This window comes from Hippoglossus hippoglossus, chromosome 5, assembly GCF_009819705.1.
Source record: "Hippoglossus hippoglossus isolate fHipHip1 chromosome 5, fHipHip1.pri, whole genome shotgun sequence".
Classification (NCBI taxonomy): Eukaryota; Metazoa; Chordata; class Actinopteri; order Pleuronectiformes; family Pleuronectidae; genus Hippoglossus; species Hippoglossus hippoglossus.
In genome coordinates this window covers 22,885,525-22,904,546 of record NC_047155.1, presented here as the reverse complement: position 1 = coordinate 22,904,546, position 19,022 = coordinate 22,885,525, and the positions used below count along the sequence as shown (strand labels likewise).

The window sequence follows — 19,022 nt, the reverse complement described above, 5'->3', positions numbered from 1 at the left end:
GGTTACTGATTCATTGGATCTCATTTCATTTGAAGCATCAAAGTCTATCACAGCAGCTTTAATAAAAAGCTATTAGCTTGGCTGGTGCTGTCCTTATAGCATGGATCAGGGGCACAGGGGGTAACTGGGGTGTGAAATAGACTCCAATAGACCAGTTAGCTGACGGACACATGAGAGGACTCGGATGGTTGGTTGTCACTCACATCGTCACACCTGCCTTTTCTCCATATGAAGTCATAATATGAATCTAAATAGGCTGGAAAATGGGATCTTTTTTTCTTTTTTTTTAACCTGCACATCCCAAAAGTGTATGGCATCGTGTGTGTGTGTGTGTGTGTGCGTGCGTGCGTGCGTGTGCGCGCCGGCTGCTCCGTGCAGTGGGAGGGGTTGTAGTGACGCTGTTATCCAATGGGCTCCGGCTTCCTCCGGACTGAGCGCAGCATCTCTGCCTCAGCGGCACTTTTGCGCCAGACAAGTAGGGACAGTCTCCGACTCGGCACCCGAGAGGAAGAACAGGGCTCCAGGAATTACTGAGGTGTTTTTTTACTCCGGCTGAGAAGACTCATCTCTTCCTTATCTCTTTTTTTTACACCTCACACGCGTTTTTTTTGTTGCAAAGATGAACGTTGGCTGCGTCATCCTGGCGTGCACCTTACTTGTGGGCGCATCCTCGGTAAGATGAGTTCCTTTCTCCGTGTCCTCTCGGAGCGCAGTGCTGGAGAAGTGCTGCACTGCTGTGGAGATCCCACTCGGGCTGTGCAGCGCTGCACGAGCCATGGGAAGTGTCCGAGAGAGGCTCACTGTCTCCCCGCAGTGTTGCGCTAAAGGCAGCACCACGCGGGTAACCCAGCTCCGAGCGGAGACGTCTCGGGTCAAGAGTATTTTTGGTCTCAAGTGCGGCGGGGAGGAAGCAAAAGTCCCCGACAACTGCGTTCATTAGCGTCCTCTCGCCTAAATAAACTGCAGTGCTTCATTGCAGGGGACAGTGGTGTCTGGAGGGGCTTCTCTCTCTCTGCGTTGGCTGCTGATCATCCTCGTTTACGCACGTTTACGCACTGTCATTCCTCCTTGTTCACATTTCTGGGATGCCTCAGATGACGACCTGGTTGTTTGGGTTGTCGCATGTTCATGGAGGGTGGTTTGGGCAGCAAACAAGCAGTTAGCGGAATTTATTCAAAAACTTGGGAAAACAATTTACTACAATCGGCTTCATTTCCATAATGTCTTTTTGAAAACGCCATGGGTGAATGAAGTGGATTTCATCAACCTGCATGCAGCGCAGAATGAAAAGCCTGGAGGATACTGGGTGCCTGCAACCATGCTTATGTATTAACAGTGTACTTAAATACATTTTTACACACACACACACACACACACACACACACACACACACACACACACACACACACACACACACACACACACACACACACACACACACACACACACACACACACACACACTGTCTCTCCGGCTCTCCGGCTCTCCCACTTCAAAGTATAAGCTAAATGTTTAAATTAAACATGTCATGCAAGCCTCAGTTATCATCTTTATAACGGTTCTCATTACTGTCATTATCACCACCTGGGCCATAATTCTTTATAATAACCAACATATGATGATAACAGCACCGTCTGTCCTAATAATGATGATTTAATAATGATCACTATCATTAAAACAACCTATTCACTCTCGTCGTCCTACACGAGAATCCATGTTTCGCTGCAGTGGTTTAAATTCGGTGTCTTCCTCCTCAGATGTGGATTTCCACACTGTGTGACGGTCCGAGTGCAGAATGCTGTAGTGTGAAGCAAATCACTCACTACAGCCAGAGAGAGTGTGTATGGGGTTCAATATCAGTCTGAAAAGGCTGGGAGCTCAGCTTGTAACCCTGTGGCCACAAGTCAATTTGCCAATGCTTAACAGGCCGTCTTGTTTCTATTCCTCAGGGGAATAAGGCCGGCCAGCCACTCAAACCCCCGTGCAGACCGGGCTTCTCCCAGAACTTCTACACAGTGATTGTCTCGAGAGACGTGCTGCATGGCCAGAGCATTCTCAAAGGTAAGCCGGCCCCCTTGCTGGATCTCGTTTATTGACTGGTGATATTCTCTCTTCTCTGCCCAGATGTGTCCCCAACCTCCTAGTGTGATTGAGTGAGTAAGTGTGTGTCTACATGTGTGCCTGGGGGGGGGGGCACATTATAGGAGCGTGGCTCTTCATCACACCTAAAGGCGATCAGGGCACGCTCTGGTTGTGACTGTGCAACGTAAGCAGCTCATCTCGAGCACTAGACGTGGAAAGAACCTAATAAAACCGGTAACTGTGGCTGGTCGGTGTTGGATAAAGCGGAAGGATCCAGTTGTAATGGAACCTGGGTTGAAAAATCTTGCCATGTGATTAAACATGACCGTGAGGGTGTAATGTGTTTTGTTCAAGATTTGTCATTGGAGATGGAGTTTCACCGATGAATGAACAAATAAATTCCACTGATTGCAGTCGAAATCAAACAAAACAAGCAAACAAAACAAATGCATCTCGTCTTTTTTGATCGACTGAGCAGCAGGCTGACAGAGCAAGCTAATTTAAATAGCCTGTTCCCTACTCTGCATGTTTGCAGCTGGAAGCCCCCAACAAATTTTTATTCTTATTCTCATTGTAATACATTTCCCAGCACTTTGACTCTTTCTGTTTTTCAGAGAAATTCAATTCTGTTTTCTTTCGCTCCATTTCTCCTCAGTGCAGTGCAGTGCACTGAATCTACCGTGAGGTTCATCTCCTGCCATGTCAAATTATGCTGTAGTATCTTCAGTGTCTCTTCCGTTTGCCGATGAATCTTTATCATAATGGAAAACAATCCCGCTCAGCCACATCCCAAGGTCCCTTTCTGCATAATTGACGGATAAACAAAAAATTTGAATTTCAGCGGATCATGTGTATCTATCACATAGACCATGTTCTGTCTAAAGCTAGGAACTCCTAGAAATGCATGATGAAAAAATGAGCCTGAAGATGAAAAGCACCTCAGCATTTTGTAGCATTTCAAAACAATTCTATCGGTTCCTACTACAAGAGTCGAGGGCCCAGTATTTAGGTTTCCTCCCATTTCCTCCCTGTAACCTCCTCTAGCCTTGTACTCACACTTGCAGGCAGCAGCTCAACAGCAGTGCAGAACGAGCTGAGCTTTCCCTTGACTCTCTGCTTTTATAGCCAAATATTTGTCTATTGTTACATGAAATTCTATTTGCCAGGAGGAAATTGCGTTCTCATTGTAACAGCTGTTTGAGCATTTTCTGGCTGTGAGCAAAACAATTGAATTATTCCGGAGGTTATTTTGTTATTTAGGAGGCTGACAAGGACAGTGCAGCCGGTCAGTGGGGAGCGAGTTTGCCTGGAGGGGCTTTGGGATCAGGGTTCCTGCCTGTTTGGAAATGGGCTGAGGCATCCTTACTGAGCCAAATCACTGAGGGTGATGCATCTCGACAGACAACGTATGTCGGTGCCTCCTCTGTGCTGGAGTGTTTGTGTGTGTTATATGCGGATATGTCTCCGGGGGATGTGGCACTCTCTCACTCACGTGTCCCGGTGTACATGCTGCCGTTGCTGCTAAGGCTGCAATTCAAATAAAGGTGAGAGCACAGTTCAACTGCTTCAATCTGATTCAGCTTATGCGCCACGTCCTCTCCTACTTTGATCCCACATTACCTTTGCTCCCGGTCTCTCGCTTTCATTTTGTTTGTTTCCGTGCTTTGTTGTGTGAAAATCAATGTGAGAGCCACGCCGTCCTCCCAACTGGATAAGGGATACGGGCTGCAATAGCTTAAGTTCTCATGCAGTGATTAATGTGCATTGGCTGGCCTTACAGAAGGTTTGTTTTCTATACAGCGGGACACTAAGTGGGAGGAAGCCTTTAATACCAACACCACAATATGTATAACCTCAAACTGTCACGTCGAAGGAAATGAATGGGCACGGGATGATGGAGGGTGCGGGATGCTACAGAGGTGGCTAGGGGGTTGCTGGACCACTGTGGGCCGTGGCTGTTGTCCCCCTGGAGAGACGGACAGTGAGCGATGGGGGAAGGACCAAAGAGATGTGGCCCAGCAGGTGCAGCGTGAACCAGGCTTGTGTTTCCAGCCCCCGAACAATGTGCGGACCGCAGCTCTTTCCATGCCGAGGTGGAAGGTGGACTTGTTTGCTCTCGCTTTTCTTGTTTTGATGGTGTGTGGGAAGAGCAGGAGTAACTACATAATGTGACTGATGTCAAGTTCATTAACACCAATCGGAGTCTGCTGAATGTATTGTACACTGCTGCTTTTGTCCAGGGCACACCATAGTAACCTGAATGTTTGAAAGCTTTACCATCACATTATATATATTAATCTGTCCCTGGCTCAGAATGATGGCAATCTAATTACAGCTGATCAAGCTGGAGAGCCATTTTAATTATCTCCAAGAAAGACATTGATTTTTATTCATTGCAATATGGACTGAAGTGTCTTGGGGCATCATCTGGAAATACAGGGAAAACTTTGAAATCAGACATGTTTAAGATATTTAATAGGTGGATATTTTTGGAAGGTTTTTAAGCGTTTGTCGTAGCGTTGACAGGGGAGACATGACAGGGAGTGATGGGACTGACATGCAACAAAGGTCTCAGCTGGACACAAACCAGGGAGGCTGCAGGTCACAGTTGGGTCCTTTAACTCACGGTCTATTAGGGCACAGCAACCTGCAATTTCATCTGGATCAGTACATCACTAAAACACTGCAAGAAAATAAAAAAGCAGTTTACGTGGTTTTAGAGCCAATGATGGAGCGGAATTCTCTCAAAGCACAAAGGAACATGTGATCCTTTCTTTGCTGGTTCCCAGCCGTTTTGCTTGTCAGCCGTGCAGTCAATGCCAATAAATGCTCCATTAAGCAGAGAGTGATTGTTGTTTCATTCAAATAAGGTTTAAAGCTCTTAAAAGGTTACCATTGTTCAATATCTCATTCAAATATTCAATATACACAATGTTATTTGAAAATGGCCCGCAGGGATTTAAATGAACATGATTTGTGGAAAATAAACTTTCCTCCTTCTTCCGTTCGGTTTATTGGCGGGTGGCAACCAACGTCAGGGTGGCTTATCGCCATCCACTGGATCTGCCTCTTCTTCCTGACTGCCCCACCCATACGGTTTCCTTGTTTCTGTCTGTAGTCTTCCCTGAAGGAAAATGGAAGTGTCTGATCGAGACTTGAAAGGTCATTTTAGGATTGTAATGCATAATTCTGTGCCTCCTTTGGTCATTCTTTGTCGGCTTTATAGGTTAAAAAGGCTGTTATAGCTTTGTAGTTGACCATAAAAGACCTTTGTTTAACTAACTCACAAATCTCTACGCTGCCGCTAAGTTGTGCTGAATAAATCATTGCATGCTCCCATGGAGATGTATGTCTGCGAGCTGGGTCAGGATTGGAAGGGGGGGGCTGTGGCACACAGGCAAGGCCTTGAGTCGCGGTCTGTGCAGATTCCCGCTGTGGGCAGATAAGCCATGAAAAGAAATATTCCAGTGATTGCACATTGCTGTGTAAACCATCACCTCGCTCCAAGAGACGGAACAGACACCAAGGAACACGGACAAGGGGATGTGGTCTCCGCACAAAAGGAATTGATTTGAAATACAGTTCAGGTCAGGATAGTGTCTCTTTAAGTCACTGTCAACGCATATTTGAGAGGAGAGAAGTGATGAGTTTCTCTCGTTGCCCTTCACGAATCCACAGTGACGGTGAGCAACACAGATCGGTGTGATTTAGACGCCTGTCTGACTGCACATCCTGCCTTATGTCACCAACATTTTCTGACAAAGAAAATGTCTTGGATGGATTTAGAGGATTGCAGGAACCTTGTTTTGGGATAAAACGTGATTTTGGTTTCTCAGTGGAGGCTTTTAGAAATACAGCAGAGGGCCATTTGCTTTTGTTGTGGTACAAGTGCAATTAAAAGAACAATGATGATGACTCACTATTTGCTTAATGTTAATTAAGACAGCGTCACAGGAGATGGGACTATTCCTTAACCAAGCGTGCAGTATCTTTTCATTCAGCCTGTGCTTTGTCAACTGTACTCCACCCCTGAAAGGGAGCTAGAATGGACATGCTTTCATTTGCAGTCCCTCTGTTGTCTCTTGAATCACAGGAGATGGACTTGCTTCATGAAACACCCCCCCACAATTGGGTGTCTCTTCTTGCTTCCTTCATCCAAGAGCTTGTTACTTAAAATTGTTTTTTTCTACTGCAGTTACATTATAACTGGGAAGGAAATTACACACACTCACTAATTTAATCAGCAAGATTAGTTTAAGGAGGATCATACCTCCATCAGCTATATGCTTTCGGCGTGGATTTCCTTTTGTTTTATTCCATCTCTAAAAACATGAACAAACTTGTAACATGACCCCAATTAGACTGCAGCAGGGAAATCTGGCAAGGAGCCCTATTTGCTTTGAAACTGCCTGCTCAGTGTTTGCTGTGCTGCAGAGAACTTCTGACTCTTAACCTACCGTCCAGAGCGACAGAGCTTTCATAAGTACGGCCAGACCCAAGAACTGAGGGGGACGTGGGTGGGCGGTTGGGTGGGTGGGATATTTCGTTTCCAGGCATTTAATAAGCGGGATGCCATTTTCCTTCTGACTCACGGACGTCTCTCTTGTCCTCCAGAGAGTCTTTCATCTCTGCAGCCAGGACCTGCAGTCTGTGGCGAGCTGATAGAATACAGGTACAGAAGATGAGCCACATCATTTTTCTTTATCTCGCCCTGCCTTCTTACCGAACCAAGCTACGCTCCTATATCGCTCAAACCCCCCACAACATGACATACATGCTGAGCCAATTCCATCAAGCGAGCCACCCAAGATATAGTACATGCCACCGCACAATGCTTTTCATCCTGTTTTGTAGTCATTTCCTCAGAGGAGGTAGTAAGTAAAAAAAGGGGTTTGATCGATGGGAAACTGGCTGTCAGCAGAAATATTATTGCCTCTTGTCAGGGCTTCCATGTGAATTTTATTAGTTCTAGTGCAGTGATCTCCACTCATCTCTTCTCACTGTGTACTGGTATTAGCTTTAGTCTGATGCTTGGTCACTGGGTCATGCCATCTCCTCTCATGGAGTTTCATTACAACACAGATAGTTTCATTGCCGGTCCCCATCTGGTACGCACCGAGAGACAGGCGCGATTTATCTCGACCTCCTTGCATTTAGACGGTGAGAAGCTGTGAGAGACGAAACCCAATGCCCGAGAGCTCGGCTGCATTTTAAAAGCGCCGTGCACGCTGTCTGTTTGCACTCCACTGGGTGAGATTATGCAGCAGATCCACATTCCCCGATAAAGTCGAGGTGAACTAATTGCGCCCTGAATTCTGACCTTCAAACGGCGCTAACCATGATATTATCAGACCTCAGATTGCATCTGCAAAAGCTGGTGGTGGTAGGTTAAATCATAGAGTGATTATAATGAAATAAAGGAGAAACTAAGCACTTCTGATGGTGTCAGCCAAAAAGAAAGTCCTTGGCAAGGGATTAACGGATAAGAGAAGAAGCGACTTACTTCTGTATTTCAGGAGCTGAGACAAGGGCAGATTCAGGCAGAAGAAATATCATTTGTGAATTTGGGTGAATTGAAGTGGTGTTTATTTCTTATTCCTTAGAAACTGTCTCCACAATGCAGTTCGACCCTGCTGATTGATGCCTCTCTTTACATGCTCTCTCAGAGAGCTAAGGAAGGCACGAACACCACATCTTTCATAGATGACCTTGCATTCTGCGAATACTATTTGCATTTGTTATCGAAAACCTTTTTTTAATTGACCGCCCTCCCTCACAATCAATGTGTATTAGTGCTTTGCATCTCAGTGTACTTCAACGATCCGTGGCCTTGGTTAAGACTCTATTTGCTTTTTTTGTTGCGGTGCAGAAATGACAGATTTTTCCCACTAGGAGACCTCTGTTTCACCTTTTAGCTGTAAGTGTAACCCAGGACCCACCAGTTCATTGCAAAGGTTTTCCCCCTCCGATAGGCTCGCAGGATTTACATGCATCTGAATACAAATCAGCTCTTCTGTATTGTAGCGGCGTTTCTTTAGCTCAATTTATTCACTGGCATGTTATCCGGCTTGTTTTCATTGCCATGACATTGCTCCCTTCAGTGTCACTTAGGTGGATTATTGGATAGATAGTGACGATTACAATTAACAGAAAAATAAGGAGGCAGTCTAAATAGACTAACAATACAAAAAAAAAGAAACTGAAAAAGCAGAAGAATAAAAAGCTCAGTGCAAACCTGTCGGAAAAATAATGTGGAAAACCATCAGTCTGAAATTGCGGCTTTTCGAAGCCGTGTGACTTTGGGTCCTGTCATGCTTTCTTCTTCTTCCAAGGAATAAAATACGCTGGAAATAAAAATAAAGAATTCACAATGCTGTGCTGACTATAAATGCACCTATGTGATTTTTTGCCATCTAGTTTCTCCAGTCAACCTCCATCAAGCCCAGCCTGAATGAGTCTTATGTGCCTCTTCTGCAATCATTGTAATTAGTGTGGAGTGGATCTCTATCAGGAGAGGATTTACAGTTCTTCAGATCCATTCAGTCCTCCTTCTAGACACCAAGGGGAACGGGGAAGGATGGCGAGGATGAGAGTTGGACACCGAGGACAAGAGGAGCGAGAGGTAGTCGAGGGAAGTAGAATAACAAGATCCTACATTTGAAGGCATTCTTGAGCATCCTGCTTTCAAGTCGGCTTCTGCTTGTGAAGCACACCATGACATATCTGCGGCATGTCAGACAGACATTTTTATTTTAGCAGGAGAGCTTCAAGTCTGGTCTGAATTTTAAAAGCAAGCAGTACATCAATTTGTGGCATCCACCGTGTGCATATTTTGAAATACGTGTTTACTGAGTGATGAGGGCGGAGAATCCCTGTTTACCCCGGGTGCCCCCTTGCTCAGCTGTAGCTCCTTGTTTTCCTCCCCGGCCCCCTCCTCCTCACTCCTGAGTCAGGGGCTCAAAGTGACACATAGCTTCTCACTTTATTGATGAATCGCGGCCAGGCGGTCTGACCTTGTGCTGCCGCTTGACCCCACGTGTTCTCCAACGCTCATATCCTCGGCCGGCAGCACTGGAGGAGATGAAAAACACGGCCCAATCAAAATGATTTACGTTCGGCTCGACTCAACAAGCAGATCCTTCTAAGCTGTTACTAAATGCATCTCCGGAGGGCCACTCTGTATTGTTGTGTACAGCTATTTCTAAAGCCACGGGACTTTTGCTATTCTATCACTTTAATTAAAAGACTTCACTGTCAAGATGCCTTTGTTCTACAAACTCTCATATCAAAAAAGGTCCCTCACCAGAGAGGGGCTGGTGCTCTACTTAGTCCTTCAGATTAATTCAGCCTGGAATCTCTATATGATCAGTACGCCCACATGCTCTCATCTTAATCATCCTCATGTATATTTTTGTTAAACACATAAACACACAGTTATTTATTAAAATATCAACCCAGTATATTTTGTGCATTGTGTGTATTTGTGTGCGTTTGTGCGTGTGCGTGTGTTTGTAGGCAGTGCTCCATCCAGAGGGTGATTATCTTAAATGGAGAAATTAAAGGATTACAAACCAGCTCAGTAATCCAGCTGTCAATCTCACGGCTCATTAGTAAGCAAAGGAGAGGGATGAGCGAGAGAGAGAGTGATATACAGCACACTCAGAGAGAGAGAGAGAGAGAGAGAGAGGGAGGATGAGAGAGGCAGACCTATTTTCTGGTGGTAAATTGTTAACTTGTCAAACACAAAGGGGGCTTTTCTATATTCCAATATTAATTAAAGACCTTCATTTCCAAAATAGAGACACAGATTTCACCTGAGCAGCTGAGATGAATACCTCACACTTCCATTTTCAGTGGGATGTAAAATGCAATTTGCAATATGACTGTTGAATGTAAAAAAATTACATTTGTAAAATTTCACATGAAGGTTTGTCATAATTTCTGTTTGAAATTTGATTTTTACAATCCTGATTGCCGCTCAGCTCCATTCTCATGATTTGGCTGTTACACTGCTTAACGGTTTTGGGTTGAGTACATTAAACTGCATCACTGGATGTTTCTGGATATTAAAATCCATCTAAAACATTCAAACCTGTATTGTACCACTTTCTTTTCGGAATTAAAATGCAGAGTGCTGCCATAGTGAAAGCAAGTGCTCACAGTCGCTGCTATTCACAGTTTTTAAATAGCAAATGAACGAGTGCAGCCACAGCACTGTACACAGCAACATATAAAGTGTGTGCGTGTTTGCTGCAGATTAGCCTCGGCCTCAAAAGATATACAGCGTCTCTGGCATTTCTCACCAGGTTCCGAGGCGCATAAAAGAAACAGTCGGGGAAACGATGGAACCATAAAAGAAAATAGAAACACAAATCCAGACTCCATCATGGAAAAAAGGGCAGAAATTGCATCTCCTATAACGGTGATGCTTTTTGGATTGCATTGTGCCAATTTGCTGTCTGTTCTGACCTATAAACCGTGGCTGTGTGCAGGCTCAGTTGCTCATGCACAGAGACGTGTGGGTCCACAGCTGGAAAATATTCCTTGTGCAGCTCATAATCATCTCATTTCATTTGAAAGTCAACATTTTCTGTATTTTTTCTTTTGTCCGTTTTAAATTTCTTTCATTGTTTGGACTTCAGCCATTTGCGTGTCATTGCTTGGGCTTGAATTTATCCTCTCCCATGAGACTCTCAGTTAAGATCTAGGAGAAGCCATTGTGGTACTGTTACCCCCCTGAGCAACAACAGGCTTGCTTTGGAGAAAAAAACATCACTATTGTTGTGAGAATGAATTTTGATTGTACTTCCTGCAGATGGACTGTTTGCAAGAGCTCTTTCTGGCCAGGATTCAGATGGCTGATTTGGAAATCACTATACGGAACCATGCTCCGTCCTGTTGTGATGCAGATTTGTGTGTGCGAGCCTGACAAATCTGCAGACGTGCTTTGCTGACCAGAATAAATATAAGATACTCTGCTGAAGAACTGTAACACAATTCTGTTTCTTGTTCTCTGCTGTAACACCAGTAAGGAAGTGAATGTTTTTATGATTTTATTGGTCGCTTTGCTTTCTGTCCATGAACACATTAGCTCAGCTGTCTGCCCGTTCCTCTCTCATCATGCTGTTGTATCATTACCTCCCCCATGAATCCATTTCCTCAGAAACTAAGAAACTAATCACAACTTAAAGTGTTTTATTCATAGTCAGAGCTGCCCTCACGTCTTAACAGGTCACACAACTTCTATCCGATGCACATACACACACTGACCCACACTTGAACACGCACTGGTGAGGTTAATTCATTGTTGCACAGGCTCCCTGTAGGTATCTCCACAAATGTTAAATCTGCCATCATAATCGTAACTTTGACCTCGAGATGCGTTTCGTCGTCATAATTAGGATCCACCTGCAGACATTTCCAGTCTTCGCCAGAGAACAAGCACACAGTTAAAATGGCATCAAAAAGATTCATTTCTAAATGTGATTGTGCCTTTTGTGCTCCTTGCTCACTTCTTGACACATTTGTGTGTGATGTGGATAGAGAAGCACTGAAAATACCCACGAGAGGATTATAGCCATCGGCTAGCAACATTCAGGACTCCACATGAAACATCATTACCAATGCCACAGATGTCCCAGTAGTCACATGCACGCACGTACATACACACATAACCACACACACACACACACACACACACACACACACACACACACACACACACACACACATGCTTTTTGTTGTCTCTGCATAACAAGACAGAGTTTTCAAATATGCTTAAACCTGACATATCCCACTTTATTTAGCGAGGGCCTGGTAATTTGTACAAGTACAAAGGAAGATGTGGGCTTGAGAACCCACTTTTTTTGATTGAAATGTGGGATCAAATCAATAGTGCCCTCCTCTTTTGCTGGCAACGTGCGATGCAGACACACGCTGGTAGCATCGATCACAGCTTCAGAAGAATCACAGTTTTCCTCTCCCGCTCTGCTCTGTCTCTCTGTGTGCTTCTCTTCCCCTCTCGTTCCCTCTCTCTTGTCTCGTTTCTCTCTGTAGCCTCGTATAGGTTTTCAGATAAAAATAATAGCCCTGTGAACCAACAGAGACGAAGGGCGGGGGTGGGGGTGTGCTGGGTGTTGGTGACAGTGTTTGTGCTCTGCACCACAACCCAGCAGTAAAACAATAAGAGCGAGTCTGCCTAACTGTGGCCTCTGGGAAAAGAAGCCTTCTTATTGCCATAAACAGCAATTTAGCTGGGGTAAAAGAAAACGGATGCAGCCATATTACTGTGTCATCATGATTACAGCCACCACAGGGCTGTGGCAAAGTGAATGATGGCTGTTACATCCCGGCACCTATTTAAATTTCGGCGTCAAATTTATAGCTGTGTAAACCAATTTAACATCAAAGCTTCCACAGATAAGTGAACGATGTTTGACACCAGCTCTGTAGTTTGGGGCTCATCTATTGCTGCGCCTGTGTTCGTTAAAAGCACAGAGATTGTTATGCTGATGGAATTTGCATACGATAGCTCATGTCTGTGCGTAAGCATGTTCCCTTTTGATTTGCTGCCCAAAGGGGACTGGCTGAACATGCTGTAGTCATTTCTAATCTACCCATCTGCATTGTAACCAGAGGACATGGGAGGGTTTGAACAGCGTTTCGGAAAGTATCATTATAACGTTGTGAGTAAAACCCACTGGATGAATGAGCTTGGTGGTGCTGCAGAGCCATAGGCCTACTGCACACAACTCACCTGTCATAAATAAACATCCTCGTCCGTAAGAAACTGGTGCGTTCCCTGGTTTCATGTGGTGAATCACAGCCTGATTTACATTTTCCAACATTATATCAAAACACTGCAATATGATGTGATGTGCTAGTCCTCCCTGTTATTTTTAACTGATAGCTTTTCATGCTTGGGTCGGGATCAGGGCCTGTAGAGCTCATTATAGTCGTGCTAGGTTGGATGTTGGCAACAATACAAGACCCAGTTCCACCTTCAGGCCCCGCAGCGTGTGAGATGAAATGTGAGGAGGAGTTGGAACAAGACCTGCACATCAGTGAAGTCATATGTATCGCAGGCTGCATTGCAATTTACATTGAACAGTGCAGAATCGACACACATGGGTACAGCGAATCAATAGACGTGCCTGACATTGAGATGTTTGCCCTGTACAGAGTTACTTTTCCATTAAGGTCTGGTACTAGCACTGCTATAATTGTAAAGATGTTTGTCGGATCAACTAATGTGTTGATGGAATCATTGTAATGAAATAACAGAAGGCTATTACAAGCACTTAATAGCTGAACTGCAGTACTGATTAAAAAGTAGTGTTAGTCTCTGGTGGATGTTTTAATATTACAGTTAGTCTGTGCATCTTTCCACAGCGGGGCCAAATGGATAAATTACAGCTGTGTGATACCTATTTGTTTCCTGCTCCTGCATTCATGCTCGTGTTGAATGTACTTCCATGAAATCGATAACCTCTGTCTGAACTTTCTCTTCCTCCTCAGTGTTCTGTTTTCATCTCTCCATTCTTCCAGTGTTTAGTCTGCATCACATTAGACCTGCAACCAAAATTAGCTCAGCGTTGCCCTTTCTAAAAAGCTATGAGCTTAGCTGCTACCTGCTAGTCACCCACAGTAAACTATAGGGTTTGATATCATTTGGGTTTTGTCTGATTCCCTTTGCTTAATTAATACTTTAAAAATGGTACCGGTGCCAAAATCGATATCAGCCAGACAGGACGTGTCCAGCGCTCAGACATCAGCAGAGAATGGGTCAAATGTCCCCCCCCTCTCCTGAGTGTATAGACACTGAACAGAAAAACAAATAGGATGTTTCAGGTCAATCCAACTGAACTTTGAACATAGTCATGTCAGGACATGGAGGATCTGTAAATCTCAATAACAGGACAGTTAGATTCAGTAAATTTCCATGACATTTATAACATGAATAATTAATCACATAATAAAATAAAACCTGAACTCACTGCAATAATTTAACACTAAATAAAAGTATCAGTTCTTACCACAGCAAATTACACCCTGAAGCTCACCATTTGTCTCCCCACCACCGGGGCCATGGACGCCCACACTGCCGGCTGACGGGCTTGTCATGGGGCCACGCAAGCCTTTTCTCTAGCTTTCTTGGGAAACTGGGATTTCTTGAGAAAACTTATTTAGAATCTTAAGCATCTTAATTTTCGATAAAAACAGAACTGGAGATAGAACAGAAACTGTGTCACTTTGTTGTCATTCATTCATTCTGCAGACCTTCCTTTCTTAGTGCTAATTTGAGGTAACTTCAAAGAAAATTTGATGTTTTTTTCCTTTTGTGTTAATAGTTTGGTTATATGAGATTTGGGAGCTTACATGTTGTTGTTACATGGTGAAAACTGTCTCCTGCACTCAGTGCTGCACATTTCACCGCCCTCTGGTTTTGGGGACTGAGTTTTGCATGTCTGATAAAGCCACTTGTTGAACCACATGCATATTTTATCCGTAGTTAACTCTGCCTCATTCACGTTTACCCTCACAAAATCCTTCTTCACACAGATAACGTGTAAACTTCCATTTTAGTAGGAAAAGTGATAAAAAGAAACGACCGCAGGCAGAAAAGTGGAGACAATTCTTGCTGCCTTTTCCAAGTGCTGTCTAGAGAAGGCAGCCTCAGCACATATATACAACACACACAGTGTTCCTTTTAGTCTGTGCAATCCCAGTAAATATCTCAATGATTGCACTGCATTCCTAATTTACAATGACTTATTTTATTCTAATTTAATCAAATCCTAGCACTCGGTTTTAAGCTGGAAAATGCAAAAGAATGGTAAACTCTGTCTTCTTAATTGGCATTAACAGAGACTGGTAGCAGTGCCAAAATGTTAGCTAAGGTTGTTTTCCACTATATTCTCCTAATCATCAGGCGCCCTCAAGTCATTCCCATGCTTAACATGCAAAAGCCACATCCACGTGTCAGAACATTTTAACTGTGAGGAAAAAAAGAATGAGAACGTAAAAGATGCAAGTGAGTGGCCACACTGGATCTAAATGGATGCACTGACACAGGCACAAACAAGCACAACCTGACAGAGAGAGAGACAAGAAGATTTTATTTGCTGGTGTAATTCTATCAAGCAAAGACATCATCAGGAATGGGTTAGACATGGATCACTAACCTTAAGTCTCCCCTCCCCTCCCCTCCGCTCTCCTCTCCTCTCCTCCCCTCCCCTCTCCTCTCCTCTCCTCTCCTCTCCTCTCCTCCCCTCCGCTCTCCTCTCCTCCCCTCCGCTCTCCTCTCCTCTCCTCCGCTCTCCTCTCCTCTCCTCTCCTCCCCTCTCCTCTCCTCTCCTCTCCTCTCCTCTCCTCTCCTCTCCTCCCCTCCGCTCTCCTCTCCTCTCCTCCGCTCTCCTCTCCTCTCCTCCCCTCCCCTCTCCTCTCCTCTCCTCTCCTCTCCTCTCCTCTCCTCTCCTCTCCTCTCCTCCGCTCTCCTCTCCTCTCCTCCCCTCTCCTCTCCTCTCCTCTCCTCTCCTCTCCTCTCCTCGCTCTCTGCCCTGCTCTCTGTTTTGATGATTCTGTCTTTTGGAAAGACTGAAAGACTTTTAGATCCAATTTGCAGTCCTCCCTGTGTCTGTGTTGCCATCTCTCTCAGCTTCAGTGTATTCACCAGCCTGAAGCTCTGTGTGAACTTCTCTTCACACTCTGGAGATTGTATCTATCGTTCCAGGGAGGAACGGAGCAAACAGCGGATAAGATGGTGACAGTGGATGTCCTTTCTCACTATTTTATACAACATATGATACTTGGTATACATATTTTTGTAGTTCTGTGTGTGTGAGTGAGTGAGGATATGTGTGCGCTTGAGCTTCCCCACGTTTTCAATAATCTTACCACACACCACCATAAGTCAGAAGCAGGGCCCTTGCAGGCTGCATTCTAAATACTCTCAAGGCTCGAGGCAAAGCAACATGAATTTCAATGAATTATTAAACAGGATTATTTATTTACTTCCTCCGCACCTTGAACCACCTAACTGGCAAATCTACATAGCATTTTTTCGAACCTGTGGCACATTTGTGTGCATAATTTACCCTCACAGCTGAATATTTTCTTTAGGATGTTGAGTTTAGTCTATTCACTGTTCACCTTTGGGAATCACCCCAGTGGGATTTGCACTGTGCTGTACTTCTAATGGACATTGATTGTACATTGCACTGCATTCATAGTGATGAAGAGACAGAATTTGAAATGACAATGAGCATATTTTGTGTTGTGGCCCTCTGAATTTTGGTTCGTTTCAGATAAATGACATTGTGCGTGAATCAAGGGATCTGGTGGGTGTGCGCCAAATGCTGGTGCGTGTCAGTGTGTGTCGGTGTGCGTGTGTCAGACTGTGTTGTCTGTGGGAGAAAGGGATGAATAAGCGAGTGGAGGACTGGAGCCCTGCCAGCCTGAGAGACTCCGACGCACTGCAGATGAGCCAAACCTCTAACCATTCACATGGAGCTCTTCATGGTGGAGTGACAACAAGCCTCCGCCATCGTTGTGTCGGTCAGAATTTGCGCATTGCTACATGTTGGTGTGTACTGTAATTCTGCTGCAGTTTGCATTAACAGACATTGGGCCATCTTATAGGCATGATGAATCAATCGAAGCCCCACAAGCCAACAACCTTGATTTGAATATGACGTTTTTAATGAGAAAACCCTACCAATCTCATGGTAAACATCATTATGTATTTATAAAAACCTGCTTTGCATCATTAACGGCACAGCACACATCAAACGCGGCACCCTAATAAAAAGCTAACAGCACATGTGTAACTGAAGCGCAGAGTGTGTGACCTACACAAATAGCACACAGATGAAATGTAAATCAAGCTAAATGAGATGACGCCTCCGTACCTGTCGTCTGAACCGACCAGTAGAGCTTAATGCCGCCATGATGAAGAGTGATGAAGAGCTCACTCGAGTGTGCAGGTGGGTGTTTGTGGTCAGAGACATCAGTGAGACTAACACTGCAGTGATGGAAGACCCTGCAGGAGGGCAGATGGACTACAGCAGAGACTACAAGCTCATATTACTGCCAGGGTTGCAGCATGTACTTGATAACGCTGGTAGAAATATGAATGTTGTGTCAGGACTGAATCAGTTATCAAATGGACCCTTCAGGGCTAATAAATGCACATGAACAGTGGTGTGTCTTCCTCTGTAAATACTGCCAGGCTCACAGAGACACATTGGGCCCGATCTACTAAGATCCCAAATAAAAAGAGTGCTAAATTGCGTGTGCATTAAAACAGATTGCACGTTTGGTTGGTGGGCGTTTTGCGGGTGGTCTACTAGAAATAATTCTGTAAATGATAACAGCTGCAAACATGGTAGAGGCAGAAGTATTTAGATGAGTGTTTTACTGGTTGCGTGCGTTACTGGTTACTGGAGCATTACGGAGAGCAGAGTGACCACAAGCGCAAAGCAAATTTGAATGCCATGGAATTGGAGGTGTTAGTGGAAGAGCTACAGCAAAGAAATATTAATATAACTCAAAGAAACGCGATATGGGAGATAAAAGAACAACCTATGAAATTAAGAGAAGATGGCAGGACATGAGAAGAAGAACAAAAAAAAATAAATAAATAAAACAGGTGGGGGTCCGTCTTCTTCCATGCAGTCTCCTCCTCACCACAATAACAGCAGCCATCTGTAACGCTGTGCAGATTAGCACCTACCTTTCAAACGTATTAAATATAGACGCAGTCACAATCGCCACCATTCTTTTCAGGCTTCGTAAATCACGATGCGTCTGCTAAATTAAAGTATTTGCATCTACTCCTCCCAATATTTTGCGCACTCGGGTAGAAACGCCCGATAATGCATATTCAGTAGATCAGGCCCATTGTGTACTACTAAAATATATGATTATTAAGCAATAGTTGACAGTGCTGCCAAACTGCTCATGTATTTACATACAGATGTGCACTCACATACATATTAAACACTGGGGGGATAACATTCCTGTGGTTCAGCAAGTCCTCTTAATTAGCTGGACAGCACTTGATTTGAATATGTATGTATCCACACACTGTATGGTATGTGGATTAAATGGAAATGCAAAATGAATGCAGGGTAAACATGCTCACAGCAAGGAATTTCAAATAGTCTCCTACCTGTCAAATTCCTGATCTGGAAGTCATATTCCGAATGCAAGTTCAGGAGCTGTGAAAAATATATGCAAAATGCTGAGAGGAAAAAGACAAAAGTCAAGTACAAATTGCTTTCTTTTGGATGGGAACCCAGAAACCAAGTTCCAGAGGGAGCAAAAAGTCAAAGATGCCCTCCCACACAGAGGAAAAAACAAACTTGTGTACAGCTGTAACAGGAGTGCATGGCCGCCACCCATGACAAAACTATTCTGCTCCTTTTCTCAAAGTTTCTGCTGTAACAACGTATTTTACAAACATCTCGTTATTACAAAAATACACTTGTTCGTAGGGGGAATAGGTTTAATCAGAACCTAATGTGAAGACATTTTTATTTACTGAATTGTGTTCAAAAATATGCATATATGCTATAATGCTATAGTTTGAAGGCTGTTCACAGAGAATATGAAAAATAAACACAAATTTGTAACTTCAACAGTTGACAGCAGTCAAGGTCTGTTAGATAATAAAACACTTTTTGGTCAATATTATGCACAAACGGCTCTACATCACCATTACTACTGACAGATTCAATATTTCAACATTCTTCTTTTGCCGTGAAAACAACCCTCCAAAGGATTCTGTTTCATACAAAGAAAAATTAAATGAATTTTTTAAATCACTCATTGTCCATTTATTGATAGAGGGTCTAAGTTCCCCCTCTGACCAGGGAGGCCAACAGGGTGCATGCCTGCCTTAGCAGAGAGGAACCGCAGGAAGTAGATTGTTGTGTGAG

General features: G+C 44.1%; 1 protein-coding gene across 2 annotated transcripts in view; it reads left to right on the top strand.

Annotated features, from left to right (window-relative positions):
• The first annotated feature begins 421 nt into the window (after positions 1 to 421).
• The window catches only part of cdh4 (cadherin 4, type 1, R-cadherin (retinal)), a 203,029-nt gene continuing 184,428 nt past the window's right edge, over positions 422 to 19,022 (top strand). For both annotated transcript variants that reach the window (XM_034585787.1, XM_034585786.1), the window contains exons 1-2: positions 422 to 673; positions 1,950 to 2,061. In XM_034585787.1, coding sequence (XP_034441678.1) covers positions 620 to 673; positions 1,950 to 2,061 — 166 coding nt within the window. In that variant the 5' untranslated portion in view covers positions 422 to 619. The remainder of the gene's footprint in view (positions 674 to 1,949; positions 2,062 to 19,022) is intronic.